At 43.3% G+C, this 23,522-nt stretch overlaps 1 protein-coding gene across 1 annotated transcript in view; it reads right to left on the bottom strand.

The window, feature by feature from the left end:
* pisd (phosphatidylserine decarboxylase) overlaps nt 1–23,319 on the bottom strand; it is a 185,360-nt gene extending 162,041 nt beyond the window's left edge. The window contains exons 1-2 of the mRNA XM_041202519.1: nt 23,232–23,319; nt 6,134–6,207 (exon numbers count right to left, since the gene is read on the bottom strand). Of these exons, the coding sequence (XP_041058453.1) occupies nt 6,134–6,207; nt 23,232–23,287 (130 nt within the window). The 5' untranslated portion in view covers nt 23,288–23,319. The remainder of the gene's footprint in view (nt 1–6,133; nt 6,208–23,231) is intronic.
* Between the last annotated feature and the right edge of the window lie 203 nt (nt 23,320–23,522).

The raw sequence follows: 23,522 nt of genomic DNA, 5'->3' as shown, positions 1-23,522 counted from the left end.
AAATATGGTAACATTTTGGGACACAGTATATGATTAATTTGAGATGATGTATGCCTGAGAGATATCCACCTCTGGATTTCCTTACCTCATGACTGGAGTTATTGTAGGCTAATTCATAGAGATTAATTGCTATGATTAACCAAGAACACCATTACCGGAGGTGGTGAACTAGATGGGGCAATGGTCTTTTTTTTAAACCGAGTCTACTACACAAACAGGCCATTCAGCCCAAATGCACAAAGCCAGCATGTGTGCTCCACATAAGCCTCCTCCTACCCTTCTTGTCTTAAACCAATCAGCACATCCTTCTATCCCTTTCTTCCTCGTGTGCTTATCCAGCTTTCTCCTAAATACATCCATCCTTAACTACTCCTTGTGGTAGCAAATTCCACATTCTTACTACTCTTTAAAGAGTAGTAAGAGTTTTCTCTGCAACTCCCTATCAGATTTATTATCTTATATTTATGATCTCTAGTTTTGGTTTCCCCCACCAGTGGAAACATCAACTCTACTTCTATTCTACCAAACCCATTAGTTATCTTAAAGACCTCTCTATAAGTCAGTCCTTAGCCTTGGTACCATTTACACTCTTATCTTCCCCACTCTTCAAGTGTAAGCCTCTAGTTCTCTTATCCAGACAGTATACAGCCTCAATGTTTTACCTGACACCTATCTACATTCAAACACATTTGCCAATTACACGTCTATGCTGCAAGTGTATTAATGCCTTCTTGTATTTTGTCACATTTTTCCTTTGCATTACATTATATTTGTGTTTCTTTGAATTACAAATTTGGTGTTATCAGCAAATTTAGAAATTGTGCTTCTAATTCCTGGGTCTAAATCATTAATGTAAATTATGAACAACATTGGTCCCAGCAATGATCCTTACGGAACACAACTTCCCACCTTTTTTCTAGTCTGAATAGCTACCTTTAACTCCTATTCTGTTTTATACCCAGCTTACTTTCCATTCTGCCACTTGTCCTGATTCCACATTAGTCAGGAGTCTAATTTCCAGCACTTTATCAAAGCCCTTTAGAATATCCAAAGATATTCTACATTACCCTTACTACTCTTATTTTTTTCAATGAATTGTTAAGTTTGGTCAAATATGATCTTCTGTTTTGATTCCAAAGATGGCTTATATTTTCAGCTTCTCAGTGCTTCTCTGTTACATCTTTGAGTAAGGATTCCAATATTTTTCCTGCCATCAACATTAAGCTAACTAGTCTATAGTTGCCTGGACTATCTCCCTTTTCAAATATAGGAATAACATTAGCTGTCTTCTAGGCCTTCAGAACTATTCCCTTTTCTAATTAATTTTTCTTAGACATTCAAACAATATGCTCTGCTATCTCTTCCCTAACTTATTTTAACATGCATGGAAAAAATCAGAGCAGGGATTTTATCCTCTAAGTTTAATTAATTCATCAATTCCCTCACCTCATTCTATTTAAATATATTTTTATATCTTTTTTGATCTCTACTCCTATGTCATGCCTACCTCTTTAGTCTCCCTAGTAAGTACTGAGGCAAAGTAACAATACAATATTTCTGCTGGTTTGTTGTCATTGTCCATGAGTTTATCTTGCGTCTCCTTTGGTAGTCCCATTCCTTTCTTCATTTTCCTTTTATTTATGTGTCTTTAGAACACTTCACAATTTATTTTTATATCCTGGCTAATTCAATTTTGTAGTTCATCTTTGCTTTCCTAATTGTTTTTTGACTAACCTTTTCACAGTTCCTTTCATTATTCTCTCCTTTATTGTCTATGTACTTAGTGTTTGCCTTTCTTTCTCTATTCATTCTTATTATTAATTGGTCAGTTCGTTCTTAATTATAGATAGAAAGATATTTGTCTCAAACCATGTCAAACAGCCTTAAATAGTCGTTCCTTAAATGTCGTTCTTTCTCTCTAATTGAAATATTTTTCCCCACCAATTTACCTTCCTTAGTTCCATTCGCATCCCTTCAACATTATTATTTTTCTAATCTATTACTTTGGTCTTTGTCTTACTTACATCTTTCTCAATTATTTTAACATTTAAGTTGTAATTGCTATTGCTTATATACTCTCTGATGCTTACTTCTCTTTTCTGTTCTGGTTTATTTTTCTTTACTAAATTCAGCAGTGATTCAGCTCATTTGGCCTCTTACATAGAGCACATCAAACACTCCTATCTTTTTCCTACTTTCCCTATCTCTTCAGTTCATTGTGAAATAGTTGAAATCTCCCATGATCATTAAATGCCTAAATATTTATCCTTCCAATTCCCTTCCACTATTAGGTGGACTGGAAATTATCCTTTTGCTATTGATTCCTTCTCACCCTTTGTCTTAGTTCATGTCTTGACATTAGGTTCTGTTTCTAACTTGACATTAGAAATTTCCTTGTACTACTGCTATTATGTTGTCTCTATTTAGTATAGCCACTTCTTTCTGCCTTCCCTATTCTTTCTAACCTGCAAAATTCAACGGCCAATCCTGTTCTTTATGTGGCCATGTTTCAGTTATTCCTATTGTTGGGAAAACCATATCTTCACAAACTGTATTTTTCTTCTAAAATTTGGAAGGAAATTGCATTATTTGGCCACCCCCAAAAAGGACTGGGAACAAGCATGCCTTTTCCAAGAAATCACCTGACCAGCATGGTACTTGAGGGGGGAAGAGCTGTTTGCACTGCCATTATTTTAATGGATGGACAAAACCTGGTTTAATGGCAAATGCTAGTGATTTACTGGAAATCACATGACTGAGATGAGCTTTAGGTTTGAACTTGTTTTTTTTGAGTTCAGTTGGGGATGGACTGAGAAAGTAAAAAGCTGCCCAGCTTGTACGTGCCTTGCCTTGCCTGAAATAGTGTGGTCAGGACCACAGTTAAGAATTCTCATCTCAGTGGAACTTGTCTATCTTTGGAAACCCAAGGGGCTGAGACAAGAAGGATAGATCTGGCTACATTCTCCTCCACACCGAAGCTCTGTTGGCGAGAACCTACAGACAACTACTGGGACCACTGGTCTTCACATGAGGGAGCTCTAGATCGACAGCATTGAAACCCTGTGAACTTTATCCTTTATTTTATCCTCCAGAGCCCCCCTCTGTAGAGACTTTGTTTATTTTGTGTGCGCGTGCACACGTGAGCATGTGGGGGTTGCGTGTGTGGGTATTTTTACAAAGGATAGATAGTTATACTTCCAGATTACAATTGTGTTAACCAGTGCCTGCAACTGGTTTTAAAAAAAAATTTGCTTTAAATAAATCAATCATTCTGATTTTATTGAAATTAGCCTGGTTAAAGTCTCTTTCATTCTGGGTCCAACAGTAGCAAAGGTAAATAATTGGCCATTTTGGTGATGAATTAAACTTTTAAACTAATAGTGCGACCTGTGAAGCAGTGAGGCTAGATAATCTGCATACTCCTCCCATCCTGGTCGTAACACTACCATCCAGATTCTCAAATTATTGCTTCCAGTTCCCCCATCGTGTTTCATCCAGCAGTTTCTATGCTCCTACATCAACATGCTAAATAAACTGAATGAGAACATCAGCATTTCAAGCTCCTTAATTTCTAATTGCAAAAATTTAGCTAGGTAAAGCTATACTCATAAGTGGCAGCCAACATCTGTACATACAAAACTTTATCTTCTCCTTCCTTTCAGGAACCTACAAGCCCAACTGCTCCCTGGCTAAGAGAGCATGCTCTGCCACTATCTTCCAGTCTTCTTCTGTCTGCCCCAGGCCAGTAGGGTATGCACGAGAGCGAATGATTCATCTGAACTCCTGGCAATTCAACAGTGCCCCCAAGAGGAGCCATATAGGTTTATAGCTGCTTTGTGCGTTTTGAAAATCACAAATGATATATAGCTTTATGCATAATTTTAACATCAAGTGTACACTATAAACCCCATTTTCCAAGCCAGGTAGCTTAGTAACGGATGAGCTTTTTGTACCCAACACTCGTACCAGTCAGACACAATTCACAGATCCATCAGTTCTTTAACCACCGCTAAAGGGAAGAGTAAATGTTATTTATAAATGGTTTAAGCACACATGCTGCCAGGATGAGTGCATCAGTGAACTCATCTGCTGATTTGGAGTTAATCCAGCAAGTAACCAAGCCACATAAACTACAACGTTTCAAGTTTGATCACCTTTGCAGAGGTAGCTGATATCAAGTCAGAGCATGAGGGATGGGTATGGCAACTGACTCAGTGCTCTCAGATTAGCATGAGGAAAAATCGATCAGGGTTCCTATTGTTATCCTACTCCTGCTGGAAGTACATGTGGATATCCTTAAGACAGGGCTGGGCTCTGCTGTGGTAAATCCTGCACTTAAATATTTCAACAACACTCAGTATGTGGTCACACACTTTAATAATAGGTATTTAAGCCAGGTGCCTGAAGACAACTCCATCTCAGCAAGGAAACTTAAAGATCATCGAGATAAGTCTCTAGCGGCCAAGGTGTTAAAGCTGAGGAACTCAGCAATGTAGATGTTCAAAAGTCAATAGCTATGATCGTCATTACCTGATACTACCGTTGCACGAATGTTCAAATCAATGCACTCAAATCAAGCCTGGATATTGTCCGGGTCCTGCTGAGGGCTATATGAGTAGACTGAACTCAGTCTTCACAGGACTTGCTGTGCCAATGACACCTTGATGTTGAGGGCACCTCTCCTCTGGTATTCAGTTCTTGCTCAGGTCAAGGCTGTAGGAAGGACTTGAGCTAGATGATTATGTCAGAGCTGAACTGTTTGCCATTTTGGTCTTGTAATCCTCCTTATACTGGCCTGAGCTCTTGTGGTGCCATTTTGTCCGGGGATCAGATGTTCCAATTCCTTCAAGAAGAATATGATGGGCCCTGGTAGCCACACAGGGGCTTGGGCTGCTGATGGCAGTATTTGTGGATGGTGACAATTCAGGCAAGCCCCAGTAAGTGATCTTCAGAAGATAGGTGCAGTCAGAGTCTCTTAACTCAAGGGGCTGGACCAGGAGGCCTAGAATGGGCTCTTGGCTCCTCCAATTTGTCCACCAGGATCCAAATCTGTGGCGGTAAGACAACTGGAAGCTTCACATCAGCCACCTGTAAACCTCACTGCAGCTACTGGTCCTCTTTGCCTCATTAAGTACTTCTTCGGTGCTGAATCCACTGATCTGGACTCTGGGCGCTATTTGCTTGCAGTATACAATGTGGAGTCTGCCCTAACATAGCTGAACCACTACCGGGTTAAAGCTTAGTGTCGGCTGTGTAGAACACTTGCTTTTAAGTCAGGAGGTTCTGGGTTCAAGTTCCATGCCATATACTTGAGCGTATAATCTAGCTCGATATTCCAGTGTCATACTGAGTGAATGCAGCACTGTCAGAGCTGCCACCTTTTGGGTGAGTCTTTAAAATAAGGCCCCGCCTGCTCTCCCAGGTGAACTTAAAAAGATGATATGGCGCTATTTCAAAGAAGAGCAAGGGAGTTTTACCAGTGTCCTGGCCAACATTTATCCCTCAACCAACATCACTAAAAATTATCTTGTTGTTTGTCTCATTACAGTTTGTGGAATTCTACTGTATGCAGATTGGTTTTTGTATTCACTGGGTTCTCAGGTCACTATTCTTTTCCAGTAGGGTTCTAACAATCATAGAGCCACAGCACTGGTCAGCGCCATGAGCAAGTTTTTTAAAAATTCTTTCATGGGGTGTGGGTGTCACTGTCAAGGTGAGCATTTGTTGCCCATTTCCAATTGCCCTTGAACTGAAATGGCATAACAAGCCACTCAGAGAGCCATTAGGAGTTAACCACATTGCTGTGGATCTGGAGCCACATGTAGGCCAGACCAGGTAAGGATGGCAGATTTCCTTCCCTAAAGGACATTAGTGAACCAGATAGGTTTTTACAACAATTGATGGTAGTTTCACTACTGAGACTAGCTTTCAATTACATATGTTTACTAATTAATTGAATTTAAATTCTACCAGTTGCCACTATGGCACTTGAACCTACGTCCCCGGGGCTTTAGCCAAGGCCTCTGATTTACAAGTCCCATCTCCCCTCTGTAAAGACATTGTTATGAGCCACCTTTCTAAGGCATTTAGTGAACTCCCCACCATAAAGTAATCTGACAAATTGCATACTCACAATTGGAAAATCTCCGAATGGACGGCCTTGAGCAGTACAGAGTCAGCAAGGGAAGGCGTACAGACCATGGCAGACTGAAAACCAGGAAAGAAAGGAGCCACCATTAAGATACAGCAGAACCAATGGCTCATACAAAACAAAATGGAGCAAGCAGATAATCAACACTTCCACCAGCTCCTAATTGACAAGCTGCATTTCTGCTCCAACCTAGAGTACCCAGGACTTCATTAGTGAAACTGGATGTTATATTAACAAAGGAAAGTTCTTCTTTGCAGTGTTAGGATTCCCCACTCACCAGGTACCAGTCTCAGAGCTGAACAGGCCTGCTCCTACGTCTCTTGCCACTAAGAAATGCCCAAGAGCAACTCAGCCACCTGCCAATTACACTGTTCCTCCTGGGTGAAAGTTTCCCTCAATGGGATGCATCTGTCACAATCCCAGCTTGGGAACTGTCAACAACGGAGAAAACACGTGCTAGTTTGTGGGTGGATTGAGCCAAACAATGACATTCAAAAGGGATAGTTCCAACCAGTGACAGGTCATCAACCCAAAACAGCAACTCTGTTTTCTCTCCACAGACGCTACCAAACCTGCCGAGTAGCATTTCTTGTTTTTTTCTTCCCTCTGAAAATCCTGTACTGATTTGCAGTTTAGACACTTACCTGGATTATTTTAGTGGTATCTCTTTTGCCTGGGAGCAAAGAGGGTGGTTCAAGCAGTAATGGTTTTAGGTGTTCATTAGGCCATCATTTTCTAGCTGTACAGGTTCAGCCATTCAAACATACAACCATGGAGGTCTTCATTAAATTCAAAAGTGAAAGGAATGTGCAAAAATTGAGACAAGACAACCTGACTATCACAAAGCATCCTGCTTGCTGGTTACGGATGGATGGTCAAGGTGCCTTACATATGGTATAGAGCTGTCAGCAGTTTTTTACTCATTTTCTGGAACTACATATAGGGCCAAATCTAATGGCACATGATTGCATGAAAGGCCAAATCCATCGACAGATTCTTGACTGCACTCAATCCCTTAGTGGCCTAGTAGGGCTGTCCATTAGATCCTGGTCAATTCTCACATTGACATCCTACTCAATATATTATGCTGCAATGTTCCTGGATGTAACATTCAGCAAAACATCCATCGTATGCTTCCCGAATCCAGCTGGCATGAGAAATGTCTGGAAAAAGCTACATTTCAACAATATAAACACTTCCAAGGTAACTATAGGCCACTTAGCTTAACATCTGTCATTGGGAAAATGTTACAGTTTATTATAAAGCATGTAATAGCAGAGCATTTAGAAAAATACAATATAATCAAGCAAAGTCATGAAAGGGGAATCATGCCTAACAAATTTATTAGAATCCTTTGAGGAGGTAACAAGCACGATAGATAAAGGGGAACCAGTAGATGTAATATATTTGGATTTCCAAACGACGTTTGATAAGATGCTGCACATAAGGCTGCTTAATAGCCCATGGTGTTGGGGGTAGTATATTAGCATGGAAAGAGGATTGGCTAACTAATAGAAGACAGAGTTAGAATAATGGGGGCATTTTCAGGATGGCAGCTTTAATTAGCAGAGTGCCACAGGGATCAGTGCTGGGGCCACAATTATTTACAATATATTAACTTCGATGAGAGGAGTGAATGTACTATCGCCAAGTTTGCGGATGACACAAAAATAGGTGGGAAGGCAAGTGGAGAGGATGACATAAGAAGTCTACAGAGGGATATATATAGGTTAAGAGAGCGGCAAAAAGCTTGGCAGATGGAATATAATCTGGTAAAACGTGAAGTTATGCACTTTGGCAGGAAGAATAGAGAAGGTGAATATTACTTAAATGGAGAAAGACTGCAGAAAGCTGCAGCACAGAGGGATTTGGGAGTCCTTGTGCATGAATCACAAAAAACTAGCATACAGGTTCAGCAGGTAACAGGGAAGGCAAATGGAATGTTAGCCTTTATTTCAAAGGGAGTGGAGTATAAAAATAGGGAAGTTAAAGCTATAAAATTAAAAACTATAACTAAAACTATACAAGGCACTAGTTAGACCACACCTAGAATACTGTGAACAGTTTTGGTCCCCTTAGCTAAGGAAAGATATACTGGCGTTGGAGGCTGTCCAGAGAAGGCTCGCTAAGTTGATCTCGGGTATAGACGGATTTTCTTATGAGGAGAAGTTGAGTGAGTTGCGCCTGTACTCGTTGGCGTTTAGAAGAATGAGAGGCGACCTTATTGAAACATAAAAGATTCTTAGGGGGCTTGATAGGGTGGATGCTGAGAGGTTGTTTCCCTTTGTGGGAGAGTCTAGGACCAGAGGGCATAATCTTAGAGTAAGGGGTTGCCCATTTAACATAGAGATGAGGAGGAATTCATTCTCTCCAAGCGGAGTGAATCGGTGGAATTCCTTACCACAGAGGGCTGTGGAAGCTGGGTCATTAACTATATTCAAAGCTGAGATAGACAGATTTTTAATCAGTAAGAGAATCAAGGGTTATGTCGAAAAGGCAGGAAAGTGGAATTGAGGATTATCAAACCAGCCATGATCTCATTGAATGGCGGAGCAGACTTCACAGGCCGAATGGCCTACTCCTGCTCCTGCGTAGACTCAGATGTTTACAGCACAGAAGGGCTATTCGGCCCATCGTGTCTGCACCGGTCAATGAAGACCTTACTATACTAATCCCATTTCCAGCACTTGGCCCATAGCCCTGGAGGCTATGGCAACGCAAGTCAATACCTAAATACTTCTTAAACGTTACGAGAGTTTCTGACTCAATCGCCCTTTCAGGCAGTGAGTTCCAGGCTCCCACCACCCTTTGGGTGAAAAAAATTTCTCAACCCCTCTTAGCCTTCTAGCTCTTACCTTAAATTTATGCCCCCTGGTTATTGATCCCTCTACTAATGGAAAAAGTGCCTTCCTATCCACCCTATCTATGCCCCTCAATCTTATACAACTCTATCAGGTCCCCTTTCAACCCTCACTGCTCCAAGGAAAATAACGCCAGCCTATCCAATCTTTCCTCATAGCTCAGACCCTCCAGCCCAGGCAGCATCCTGGTAACTCTCCTTTGCACCCTCTCCAGTGCAATCACATCCTTCCTATAATGTGATCAGAACTGCATGTTGTGGCCTAACCAGCATTTTACGCAGTTCCAGCATAACCTCACTGCTCTTGTATTCTATGCCTTGGCTAATAAAGGCAAGTATCCCATATGCCTTCTTAACCACTTTATCTACCTGCCCTGCTACCTTCAGGGATCTGTGGATATGCACACCAAGGTCCTTCTGATCTTCAGTACTTTCCAGGGTCCTATCATTCATAGTGTAATCCCTTGCCTTGTTAGCCCTCTCCAAGCGCATTACCTCTCATTTTTCCAGGTTGAATTCCATTTGCCATTGCTCTGTCCATCTAACCAGTCCATTGAAATCCTCCTGCAGTTTATGGCTATTCTCCTCACTATTTACCACCCGACCAATTTTCGTGTCATCTACAAACTTCTTGATCATACCCCCTACATTTAAGTCCAAATCATTTATATACACCTCAAACAGCAAGGGCCCCAGCACCGAGTTCTGTGGAACCCACTGGAGATAGACTTCCAGTCACAGAAACATCCCTCTATCATCACCCTCTGCTTCCTGCCTCTCAGCCAACGTGCCACTTTGCCTTGGATCCCATGGGCTCTTACTTTCTTGACCAGTCTGCCATGAAGGACCTTATCAAAAGACTTGCTAAAATCCATGTAGACCACATCAAATGCATTACCCTTATCAACACTCCTGGTTAACTCCTCAAAAAATTTGATCAAATTTGTCAAACATGACGTTCCCTTAACTAATCCATGCTGCCTATCCCTGATTAATCAGCGTCTCTCCAAGTGCAGATATATTCTGTCCCTCAGAATTCTTTCTAGTAACTAGCCCACCACTGATGTTTGGCTGACTGGCCTGTAATTTCCTGGTCTATCCCTTCCTCCTTTTTTTTTTAAAAAAATGGGATATCGTTCGGAGTCCTCCAGTCTTCTGGCACCTCACCTGTGGCTAAAGAGGATATGAAAATTACTGCCAGAGCCCATGATATCTCTCCCCTTGCCTCCCTCAACAGCCTGGGAAACATCTCATTCAGGCCTGTGGGTTTATCCACTTTTAAGGCCATTAAACCTGCTAGTACTTCCTCTCTCTCTATGTTAATTCCCTCTAGTGTTTCACAGGCCTCCACCCTGATGTCTATACTTGTGTCATCCTTTTCCATTATGAATACCGATGCAAAGGATTCATTGAGGACTGTACCCACATCTTCCAGGTCCATACACAGATTATCTCTATGGTCCCTAATTGGCCCTACTCTTTCCCTAGTTATTCTCTTGCTCTTTATATATTTAAAAAACCCTTTGGGTTTTCCTTCATTCTACTCACCAATGCTTTCTCAAGCACTCTCTTAGCTTTCTAATTTCCTTTTTAAGTTCTCCCTGCACTTTTTATACTCTTCTAGGGACTTTGCCATAATGAGCCCTCAGTATCTGTCACAAGCTTCTCTTTTTCTCTTAATCCTAACCTTTATGTCCCTAGACATCCAGGGTTCACCATAGTTGCCTCCCCACTTTGTCTTTACAGGAACATATTTGCCCTGTACTCTCACTATTTCCTCCTTGAATGCCTCCCACTGCTCTGACACGGTTTTATCTGTAAGTAGCTGCTCCCAGTCCACTTGGGCCAAATCTTATTTCATTTTCGTTGAATTAGCCTTTCCCCAGTTTAGAACTTTTATTCCCAGCCCAACCGCATCCTTTTCCATAACTATCCTAAATTTAACTGAGTTATGGTCACTATCTCCAAACTGCTTCCCTACTGATACGCCTTCCACCTGCCCATGCTCATTTCCAAATATTAAGTCCAGAACTGGCCACTCACTTGTTGGGCTTTCTACACACTAGCTAAAAGCATTCTCCTGAATGCAACTTAAGAATTTTGCTCCCACCCTACCTTGCACACAAACTATTCCAGCTAATATTTGGGTAGTTAAAATCCCCTACTATCACTGCCTTATTATTCTTACACTTCTCTGAAATTTGATTACATGTTTGATCCTTGTCATGAGGTTTAGTCTGTGGGTGTGTCTTAATTGGATTAAAGACAGCTAGTCAGGGTGCTTTGAGGTGTATTAGTTTTGATATGCAAGAGAGACGAAGTACATTTGCATTCTTTGAACTGTGTCAGAGCAGTGGGAGGCATTCAAGGAGGAAATAGTGAGAGTACAGGGCAAATATGTGGGATGAATTCTGGCACCTAGCGAGCAGAGTCCAATATGTTTATATTGCTAATAAAATTGGTACTATGAAAGAGGTTTTATTGTTAGAAAAGGCTGGTGGCACAATGAGAATTTACATTCAATGCGCTGTGATAGGTAAAACTTCAGCAGTGTTGTGTGTGTACAGCAGAGGCAATGTGAGATCGAAAGCAGCTGTAAGCTTCCAACTGTTTCCACAGGAACCAAAGTGAAAAGAACCTCATTTTGAATTCATAAGGTGAAAATGTTTTGCCTGGTGTCTGGTTAAGTTTATGGGTTACTGTTGCCTTAATGGAGTTTAGTTTAGGAATTTGTTAAAAGTTATGATTGTAGTAAATCATAGCCACTTGTATATGTTTAACTTGTATAAATTAATAAAATATTTCATTTAGCTTAATATAAAACCTCTCGAGAACTGGTGGTTTGATTCCTGAATTTAGAATGCATCTCAAGCATAACACTTAAAATTATATCTTTTGACAGCTGTTTAAAGTTTCCCTCTGGGATTTTTTTTTAAATAACTCAGCTTTAGCAACTGCTCGGTCATAACAATCCTTTATCATTCCCTGACTGTTTGTCAGCCTATAGTACACACCCAACATTGTGCTTGCTCCTTCTGTGTTTTTACTTCTACCCATATGGCCTCATTTGATGATCCTTCCAGTATATCATCCCTCCTCACTGCTATAATTGATTCCTTGATCAATATTGTGACCCCACCTCTTCTTCTATCCTCCTCTCTCTCTCTCTCTCATCTGAATACCTTAAAACCAGGAATGCTGAGCTGCCAATCCTGCCCTTTCAGCTAAGTCTCAGTCATAGCTATATCATACTACCACATGCCTATCTGTGCCCTCAGCTCGTCTGTCTTATTCCTCAGGCTCCTTGCATTAAAATATATCCCATTTAGTCTTACTAAACTCACTTCTTTCTTATCTAGCCTATGTTTCCTCTGCCTTCCAGACTCACTTACTAGCGTTTTAACTTCTAATTCTTTCTCGGCTTCTCTCCCTTCTGAACTACTTTTCAGGATCCCATCTCCTGCCAATTTAGTTTAAATCCACCCCAAGAGCATTAGCAAACCTCCCCGTGAGGATTTTGGTCCTGTTCAGATGTAACCCGTCCAACTTCTCAGGTCCCACCTCCCCCAGAAATGGTCCCAATGCCCCAGGAATCTAAAGACCTCCCTCCTGCATCACTTTCCAGCCATGCATTCATCTGCTTTATCCTTCTGTTCCAATACTTGCTCCTGTGTGGCACCAGGAGTAATCTGCAGATTACTACCTTTGAAATCCTGCTTTTCAATTTCCTACCCTACTCCCTAAAGTCTGCTTGTGAGACCTCATTTCTCTTTCTTCTTTGGTCATTGGACCATGACCTCTGGCTGTTCACCCTCCCCTTTCAGAATGCCCTGCAGCTGTTCCGTGATGTCCTTGACCCTAACACTCGGGAGCAACATGCGATCCTGGAGTCACGTCTACAGCTGCAGAAGCGCCTGTCTACTCTCCTCACTAACGAATCCCATACCACTATTGCCCTTCCACACTTCTTCCTCCACCCCCTGAGCAGCTGGACCACCCACAGTGCCATGGCCTTGGTCGCTCTGTGGAGGCCAACCAGAGCCATCACAGAATCAGAATCACAGAATCTCACAATGCAGAAGAGGCCCTTCGGCCTATCAAGTCTGCAACGACACATGAGAAACACCTGACCTACTTACCTAATTCCATTTACCAGCACTTGGCCCATAGCCTTGAATGTTATGACGTGCCAAGTGCTCATCCAAGTACTTTTTAAAGGGTGTGAGGCAACCCACCTCCACCACCCTCCCAGACAGCACTGCCCAGACCATCACCACCCTCTGGGTAAAAATGTTTTTCCTCACATCCCCCTAAACCTCCTGCCCCTCACCTTGAAATTATGTCCCCTCGTGACTGACCCTTCAACTAAGGGGAACAGTTGCTCTCTATCCACCCTGTCCATGCCCCTCATAATCTTGTACACCTCAATCAGGTCGCCCCTCAGTCTTCTCCACTCCAACGAAAACAACCCAAATCTATCCAACCTCTCTTCATAACTGAAATGTTTCATCCCAGGCAATATCCTGGTGAATCTCCTCTGCACCCCCTCCAATACAATCACATCCTTCCTAAGATGTGGTGACCAGAACTGCACAACAGTATTTCAACTGTGGCCTCACCAAGGTTCTATACAACTCCAACATGACCTCCCTACTTTTGTAATCTATGCCTCGATTGAGAAAGGCAAGTGTCCCATATGCCTTTTTCACCACACCACTAACATGCCCCTCCGCCTTCAGAGGTCTATGGACACACACGCCAAGGTCCCTTTGTTCCTCAGAACTTCCTAGTGTCATGCTGTTCATTGAATACTTCCTTGTCAAATTACTCCTTCCAAAGTGTATCACCTCACACTGTTCAGGGTTAAATTCCATCTGCCACTTATCTGCCCATTTGACCATCCTGTCTATATCTTCCTGTAGCCCAAGACACTCAACCTTACTGTTAACCACCCGGCCAATCTTTGTGTCATCCACAAACTTACTAATCCTACCCCCCACATACTCATCTATGTCGTTTATATAAATGACGAATAATAGGGGACCCAGAACAGATCCCTGTGGTACGCCATTGGACACTGGTTTCCAGTCACTAAAGCTTCCTTCTGTCATCACCCTCTGTCTCCAGCAATTAAGCCAATTTTGAATCCACCCTATCAAATTACCCTGTATCCCATGTGCATTTGCCTTCTTTATAAGTCTTCCATGTGGGACCTTGTCAAAGGCTTTGCTGAAATCCATGTAAACTACATCAACTGCACTACCCTCATCTATACACCTGGTCACCTCCTCAAAAATTCAATCAAATTTGTTAGGCATGACCTCCCTCTGACAAAGCCATGCTAACTATCCCTGATCAAACCTTGCCTCTCCAAGTGGAGATAGATTCTCTCCTTCAGAATTTTCTCCAAGAGTTTCCCTACCACTGATGTGAGACTCACGCCTGTAGTTCCCCGGCTTATCTCTACAACCATTCATAAATAGCGGAACCATTTTCAGGTTGGCAAGATGTGACAAGGGGAGTGTCACAGGGAACAGTGCTGGGGCCTCAACTATTTACAATCTACATCAATGACTTGGATGAAGGGACCAAATGTAAGGTTGCTAAATTTGCTGATCACAAAGAGAGGTAGGAGCATGTGTGAAGAGGACATAAGGAGTCTGGAAAGAGATATAGATAGGTTAAATGAGTGGCAAAGATTTGGCAGATGGAGTATAATGTAGGAAAATGTGAACTTGTCCACTTTGGCAGGAAGAATAGAAAAACAACAAATTATTTAAATGGAGAGAGATTGCAGAACTCTGAGGTGCACAGGGATCTGGCTGTCCTGGTGCATGAATCTCAAAAAGTTGGTATGCAGGTGCAGCAAATGATAAGGAAGGCAAATAGGATGTCATTTATTGCAAGGGGAATGGAGTGTAAAAGTAGAGATGTTTTGCTACAGTTATACAGGTCATTGGTGAGACCACATCTAGAATGCTGTGTACGTTTTGGTCTCCTTACTTAAGGACAGACATATTTGCATTCGAAGCAGTTTAGAGAAGGTTCACCACTGATTCCTGGAATGAAGGGGTTATCTTATGAGGAAAGGTTGGACAAATTGAGCCTGAATCCATTGGAGAATGAGAGGTGATCTTATTGAAAAATATAATGCCCTGAGGGAGCTTGACAGGGTTGATGCTGAAAGGATGTTTCCCCTTGTGGGAGAGTCTAGAACCAGGGCACACAGTTTAAAGATAAGGGGGAGATAAGGAGAAATTTTCTCAGAGGGTCGTGAGTCTCTGGAACTCTTTTAACCAGAGAGAGGTGGAAGCAGGTCCATTGAATATTTTTGAGGTAGATTATTAACTAACAAGGGAGTCAAAGGGAATCGGGAGTATGCAGGAAAGTGGAGTTGAGTCCACAATCAGATCAGCCATGATCTTATTGAATGGCTGAGCAGGCTCGAGGAACCAAATGGCCTACTCCTGCACCTAATTCATAGCTTGTATGACATGTTGAACCATTTGGATTTTAATGACAATCCAACATCTTCATAGCTACTTTTACTGGTACTAGCTTTTTATTTCCAGATTTAAAAAGGAAATTGAATTTAAGTTATCAAACTGGGATTTGAATTCTCATTCCCTGGATTACAAGTCATGTAACATTATCATTACACCACTACACCCTAGTCAGCAGATGAGACAGACCTTTAATGCCATCCAGCTTCCTAGCCCTCTGGAAGGTGCAGATACTACTACTGAACAAATGGGAAACTTCAAACTAACATGCAGCAGAAAAGGAAGAGGGAAAGGAATCAGGACAGCTATGTGGTTGCATACCAGGTTTAAATGTCATAAAACACACATCAGCCTGCAGGTTATCAATTCAGTTAGTAGGATATAAACATACATCATCATTCACTACACCAAAAACACTTTCACCATTTTCCAAGGCCGAAAAATGGTTTGCAAGCAAGATGCACTCGGAGGATTCCCTCGCTACCTCTCTGGTCATCTTCTATCTGGCAGTCACCCATTCCCTCGCTTAAGCTGTGGGGTGACCACGTCCTGAAACGTGCTAGGATTTCCCACATAGCACAGGATGTGCAAATCATGGGATGTGCAAATCACGGGACTGAGCTCCCCAGACTTATCTTAACTCAATAGAATACGGACCTTTGCTTTTATTTCACCCTTACTCCTACTTGGGTACAGACTAGATTCTAGATCCTCTAGGTGCTGCTGACTGCCTGTCCCAGGGTCCTCCTCTCACACTCTCCTCTACATCTTATGGTCTAAACCTCGCCTCTTATTCTAGGCTACCAACAGCAGCACCTTAGCCTTAAAGTAAACCAGCTGACTGCACGCCAGGGCAGTGGACTTCACTGAATGCAGAACTTAGATACTTAATACCTTAACACAAAAGCACAGTAAAACATTACTGGAGGCAGCGTTGGTAGGGGGGAAAGAGAGGGAACACAGGGATTTTTAAGCCAGAAGAATGTGCAACCCATCCTTGTTAACGGCACTTAAACTACTGGATTATTCAACATTTTATGCAAATTGAAGAGCTTTGAAGAGCTAACCACATAACGTGAGGCTGGAGTCACATGTAGGCCAGGGGAGGGTAGGATTCTTTCTCTGAGGGTTATTACATCATTACAACAGCTTGCAGGGTCAATGTTATTATTTTCATTGTAACAGAACTCAATTTGATTCAGCAGAATAACTCTTCAAAATCTTTGTTGTCCACATATAAATAGGACGAGCACAAAACATTGTATAGGATATACGTCACAGAAACAGGTTACTCAGACCAGTGTTTGAGCCTCCTCCCATCTTTACAACAATGAGGTACTTCAAAGAGTGTAATCAGACAAAATTTGACAGCAAGCTAAAGGAGGAAACATTAGGTGGGGTAACTAAAAGTTTGGTCAGTGGTAGGTTTTAAGAGGGTCTCAAAGGATGAGGACAAGTGGAGGGACGAAGAGATTTAAGGATGGAATTTAAGAGCTTAAGCACAGCTGCCAATGCTCGGGTGAACAAAGTGGGACATGGACACAAGGCCAGAGTTAAGGCTGGAGGAAGTAACTGAGATATGGAGGGGCATGGAGGAATTTGAACAAGAGAATTAATGAGGCCAGGAAGGCAAGTTGGATGGGCAAGCATAGCAGTGAGAGGACCTCGATGCAGGTTATAAAGGAAGAGGTTTAGACAAACTTAAGTTTATGGAGATAATAACAAAAAACTGCGGATGCTGGAAATCCAAAACAAAAACAGAATTACCTGGAAAAACTCAGCAGGTCTGGCAGCATCGGCGGAGAAGAAACGAGTTGACGTTTCGAGTCCTCATGACCCTTCGACAGAACGAGGTGAATCCCAGGAAGGATTGAAATATAAGCTGGTTTAAGGTGGTGGCGGGTGGTGGTGGTGTTGGGGTGGGGGGGGGGGAGGTGGAGAGAAGTGGAGGGGGGTGGTGTGGTTGTAGGCAAAAGCAGTGATAGAAGCACATCATCAAAAGATGTCACAGACGGCAGAACAAAAGAACACATGGGTGTCGAAGTTGGTGATATTATCTAAACGAATGTGCTAATTAAGTAGGGCACTCCAGGTATAGCTCTAGTGGGGGTGGGGGGAGCATAAAAGATTTTAAGATATTTTAAAATAATGGAAATAGGAGGGAAAAATAAAAATCTATATAATTCATTGGAAAAAACAAAAGGAAGGGGGAAGAAACAGAAGGGGAGCTCAAGACCTAAAGTTGTTGAATTCAATATTCAGTCCAGAAGGCTGTAAAGTGCCTAGTCGGAAGATGAGGTGCTGTTCCTCCAGTTTGCGTTGGGCTTCACTGGAACAATGCAGCAAGCCAAGGACAGACATGTGGGCAAAAGAACAGGGTGGAGTGTTGAAATGGTAAGCGACAGGGAGGTTTGGGTCATTCTTGCGGACAGACCGCAGTTGTTCTGCAAAGCGGTTGCCCAGTTTACGTTGGGTCTCTCCAATGTAATGTAGCGGACTCCTCTGATGATGTGCTTCTATCACTGCTTTTGCCTACAACCACACCGCCCCCCTCCACTTCACCCCACCACCACCACCCCCCCGCCCCCCCCACCGCCCCCCCCCGCCCCCCCCCCCCCCCCCCCGCCCCCCCCCCCCCCCCCCCCCCCCCCCCCCCCCCCCCCCCCCCCCCCCCCCCCCCCCCCCCCCCCCCCCCCCCCCCCCCCCCCCCCCCCCCCACCGCCCCCCCCCGCCCCCCCCCCCCCCCCCCCCCCGCACCGCCGCCCCCCCCCCGCCCCCCCCCCCGCCCCCCCCGCCCCCCCCCCCCCCCCCCGCCCCCCCCCACCCCCCCCCCCCCCGCCCCCCCCCCCCCCCCCCCCCCCCCCCCCCCCCCCCCCCCCACCCCCCCCCCCCCCCCCCCCCCCCCCCCCCCCCCCACCACCACCACCACCACCACCACCACCACCACCACCACCACCACCACCACCACCACCACCACCTTATATTTCAACCCTTCCTGGGATTCACCTAGTTCTGTCGAAGGGTCATGAGGACTCGAAACGTCAACTCTTTTCTTCTCCGCCGATGTGGCCAGACCCGCTGAGTTTTTCCAGGTAATTCTGTTTTTGTTTTAAGTTTATGGAGGGTGGAACAGTGCAACCAGGAAAGCATTGGAATAGTCGATCTGGAGGTGACAATAGCACGGATGGGGATCTCAGCAGCATTTATTTTATTGGTTTTTTGTAAAACTTATCCATACACAGGATATGGGTATCACTGGTAACATCAACATTTGTTGCCCATCCCTATTTGCCCTTGAGAAGGTGGTGGTAAGCTGCTTTCTTGAGCTGTTGCAGTTCACACAGTGAACTTCCATAGTGCTATTAGGAAGGGAGTTCCAGAAATTTGACTCAGCAATGAAGGAATGTTGATAACTTTCCAAATCAGGATATGACAGGTGACTTGGCGGGTGGTCAACTGAATTTAGCAAGAATAGAGTTGAAAGCTAAAAGGTGGTGTCTCTCATGGGCAGCTTGGGGAGGGCATGAGGAGAGATAGAGAAACTAGAGACAAATGCAGGTTTAGGGCCAGGATGGGGGCGGGGGGGCGAAATCATGGCATGAGAGAGAGAAGTTACTTGATGACCTTACAAAAATCTATCGATCTCAATCTTAAAAGTCCAATTGACCCAACACCTACAATTTTTTGGAGAGTCCCAGACTTGCACTACCCTTAAGTGAAAAAGTGCTTCCTGATTTCAGTCCTAAATGGCCTGGATCTAATTTTAACACTGTGGCCCCTTGCTCTGGATTCCCAGACCAGGGAAAATAGCCTCTCTGTATCTACCTTTATCATTTTAAACATCTTAATCAGGTCAGTCTTTTAAACACAAGGGTGGACAAGGCAAGTTAATGCAACCTCTCCTTATGATTTGGTTGAATGCAGGAATAGGCTAATAGTCTAAATGGTCTACTCCAGTTCTAATGGAAGATTGCTGATACTCACCATAAGTTGCATTAGAACAGTTACCACAATCATAGCGAGAGTACAAAGGAGAAATTGGTCTTCCTTTTGAAAAGAATGCAATTTTAGCACACCCTCACTCCCTTGAATGCAATTTAAAAAACACATTTCTTCAAGCTATTTGCTCCCATCTCCCTTAGGGCCTTCAGTCAGAACAAGAGCATAACATTTTAAACTGTCACCATTTTAATTAGTTGACAAGTATATGAATCATAGCTTGATTAACATTTCAATATTAATTAAGGTGCAGAGCTTCATTAAACTGTGGGGAAAAAAATCAGATCAACTATTTCTAACTGCTTCACCTGTCCCACCCTCCCCCCCACCCCCTCAACCAGCTTATATTCCACCTCATTTCTATTTTTCCTTAGTTCTGATGAAGAGTCATGTGGACTCGAAACGTTAACTGTATTCCTCTCTGCAGATGCTGTCAGACCTGAGTTTTCCAGGTATTTTTGTTTTTATTTCTAACTAAATACAGAATGGGAAATAGAAAGCAATGAAGATGAACTGGGTAAAAGAAACAACAGAAATCACAGAGAGAAGAGCATAACTTCTTTAAGATAGGCTTTCCTGGAAGAGAAGTGGCAGTGAATCAAACTGTAAAAAAAAGCAGAATACTGTGGATGTTGGAAATCAGAAATACAAACAGAAAATGCTGGAAAATAATTAGCAGGTCAGGCAGCATCTGTGAAAAGAAAAACAGAGTTAACATTTCTGGTCGATGACCTTTCAGCAGAACTGAAATGTTAACTGTTTCCCTCTCCACAGATGCTGCCTGACCTGAGTTTTTCCAGCATTTTCTGTTTTTGTTTCAGATTTCCAGCATCTGCAGCATTCTGCTTTTTAAATATTTCTAAGTTCTAATAAAAGGTTGCCTGAAATCTCTAAGCTAGAGTATTACAGAACTGACCTGTGTTTTAATAAAAAGAAAAAAAATTAAGTAACAAAAACCAAGCTTGGTCTTTATTCCCTCATTTGAACAAATTTGAACAGCACTGAAGTCTGCAAACAAGTTTTATAAATAAGAACTGAGTGATTTATATACTTGACAATTCATGAAGACAGTGACAGTTTAAAACGTTGTGTTCTTCTTGTTTTAATTGAAGGCCCCAAGGGAGGGTGGAAGTAACAAGCTTGAAAAATGTTTTTCCCAAATGCATTCAAGGAATGAGGGCGTTGATATGTCAAGAAACAAAACCATGCCAACTTCTGTCAAAAAATACAACCTGGACGTAATGTGGCAAACCAGGATGGAGGGCATAGGAGGCGGCCATTCAGCCCAATCTGTCAATGTCAATCAAAAAAGAGCCATCAAGACTAATCCTAATTTCAAGCTCTTGGTCAGTAGTCCTGCAGTTTACGCCATCTTGCGTGCATATCCAAGTGTTTTTTTAAAACGCAATGGGGGGTGGGGGGTGATTTCTGCCCCTAACACCCTTTCAAGTAGGACACTCCAGATTCTCAGCACCCAAGGGAACCAAAATTTTAAAGAAATAGAGAACCCAATCCTTCCACAAATTAGTTTAAATCTATACCTTCTGGTTCTTGACCTAACATAAATACCTCTTTCCCACTCTATTTAGACCCCTCAATTTTATACACCTCAATTAAATATCCCCTCAGCCTCCTCTGTTCCAAAGAAAATAACCTCAATCTTTCTTCATGGCTAAAATGCTCCGTTCCTGGCAACATTCGCATAAATCTCTTCTGTATTCTCTAGTACAATCACATCCTTCCTGTAATAGTGCCCAGAACTCCAGGCAGTATTCCAGCTGCAGTCTAACTGGTTTTTATAGAGCTCGAGCACAACCTTCCTGATCTTACGTTCAAGGCCTTAGTGATAAAGGAAAGTTTCCCTTATACCTTCCTGGCCACCTTATCTACCAATTCTGCTGCTTTCAGGGATCTGTGGCCATATGCTTCAAGGTCTCTCTATTCCTCTATACTGTTCAGAATCCTACCACTTGTTGTGTATTCCCTTGTTTTGTTTGTCTTCCCCAAATGCATCACTTCACACTTCTCCAGATTGAATTCCATTTTTTCTGTCCACCTGACCAGTCCACTGATATCTTCCTGGAGTCTACAGATATTTTCCTATCAAACACACAGCCCTTTTTTGTATCACCTTCAAACTTAAATCAAAAAGAGAAGGGACTGAAGCTTGCGATGGTTTAAAAGCCACGACCACCAATAGTACACTCATTCAAGTCACAAGGTTGTGTATCTGAGACCATTCCAGTGACTTGAGCACATAATGCAGGCCAACACTCCCAGTGCAGTAAAGGGGGACAAGATGTTAAACTGAGACCCTATCTGCTCTTAGGTGGGTGTATATACCCCATGACGCTATTTCAAAGAGCAGCACAGGAGCTCTCCCTATGTCCAAGTCAATATTTATCCCTCAATCAACACCACTAAAATCCTGGTCCACTCCTCTATCACCCTCAACACCTGATCCCCTTCCCACGGAACCTTCCCATGCAATCACAGAAGGTGCAATGCCTGCCCCTTTACCTCCTCACCGTCCAATGGCCCAAACACTCTTTTCTGGTGAAGCGGTCCTTCACTTGCACCTCCTTAAATTTGGTCTACTGCATTCGCTGCTCCCAATGCGATCTCCTCTACATTGGAGCCACCAAATGCACTCTGGGTGACCACTTTGCAGAACACCTTCTGTCTGTCCGCAAGCATGACCCAGACCTTCCTGTTGCTTTCCATCTCAACACACCACCTTGCTCTCATGCCTGTCCTTGGCCTGCTGCAAAGTTCTAGTGAATCCCAACGCAAACCAGAGGAACAGCATCTCATCTTCGGATTAGGCACTTTGCAGCCTTCCAGACTTAACATTGAGTTCAACAACTTCAGACCATGAACTCTTTCCTCTATCTTCACCCATTTTTAACCCCTTTTTTCAATATCCATTTTTATTTTTTATCCATTTATTTATAATTAACTTTTATTCATTTATTCATTGTTTTATCCTTTTATATTCCCCTCTTATCCCACTTTCGATCCTTCACCTGCTCCACCCCCCTCCCCTCCCCCTTAAACAGTATGAATTTCATCACATTTCTACTTTTTAGCTCTGAAGGGTCACACAGACTCGAAACGTCAACAGTTTTTCTCTCTCCACAGATGCCGTCAGACATGGTTGAGTTTTTACAGCATTTTCTGTTTTTGTTTCAGATCTCCAGCTCCGCAGCATTTTGCTTTTATGCTAAAATTAGTTATGATTTGTACCTTATTGCTGTTTATGGAACTTTGCCCTGCATTTTCTACATTGCAATACAACACTTCCAAAAGTGGCTGTAAAGTGCCGAGGTCTCCTAAGGACGTCCGAAAGAAATACGAGTGTTTCTTCTTTACAACTTGTGGTACAACCAGGGGGTGCAAGGGCCTTCAGCTCATGAAAATCACTTCGATTTACCAAGAGTGCTTTCTAAGCCTGCACTTAATGTAAACCCGGGGCAACTACTGTCCTGAGAAGTGACCGATCACACACGGTTTGCTTGAATGTTTATTTTAGCAATAAAGCCGCAAGGTGGAAGCCCCAGCACGGTTGCTTCAAGCTGACAGGACAGGACGGGTGAAGTGTCTGAGCGCAGCCTAACCCACTCCCTCTCCCCCGGTACCGAACCCGACAGCCACAAGTCTGTCTCTTGCACCGCATCTAACCGAGATTTCCCTGTCTCCTCCTCGAGCAACTCCTTACCTGGGCCCTACGGCTCGAAGCCGCGCCGACAACAGCCCCACTCTGGAAGCCGCCATGACAGAAGCCCCGCCCTCAGAGGCGCAGCCAATCAGCGCTCGCCATCAGCCCTCCCAGAATTCCCGGGGAGGGGAGGGTTGCCATGGCGACGCCAAGAGGTCCCAGCTCGAGAGCAAAGAAGCTGCAGGTGTCCTGGCGAATAGAGCAGAGGATGGAGCCACCTTTATCCTTTAAAGGTGTTTGATAGTGAAGAAGATATCAGTAAACTGGTCAGGTGGATAGAAAAAAATGGAA

The sequence above is a fragment of the Carcharodon carcharias genome, chromosome 13 (assembly GCF_017639515.1).
Source record: "Carcharodon carcharias isolate sCarCar2 chromosome 13, sCarCar2.pri, whole genome shotgun sequence".
NCBI lineage: Eukaryota > Metazoa > Chordata > Chondrichthyes > Lamniformes > Lamnidae > Carcharodon > Carcharodon carcharias.
The sequence above is the reverse complement of the archived record's forward strand: the minus strand, read 5'-3'. Positions and strand labels throughout refer to the sequence as shown.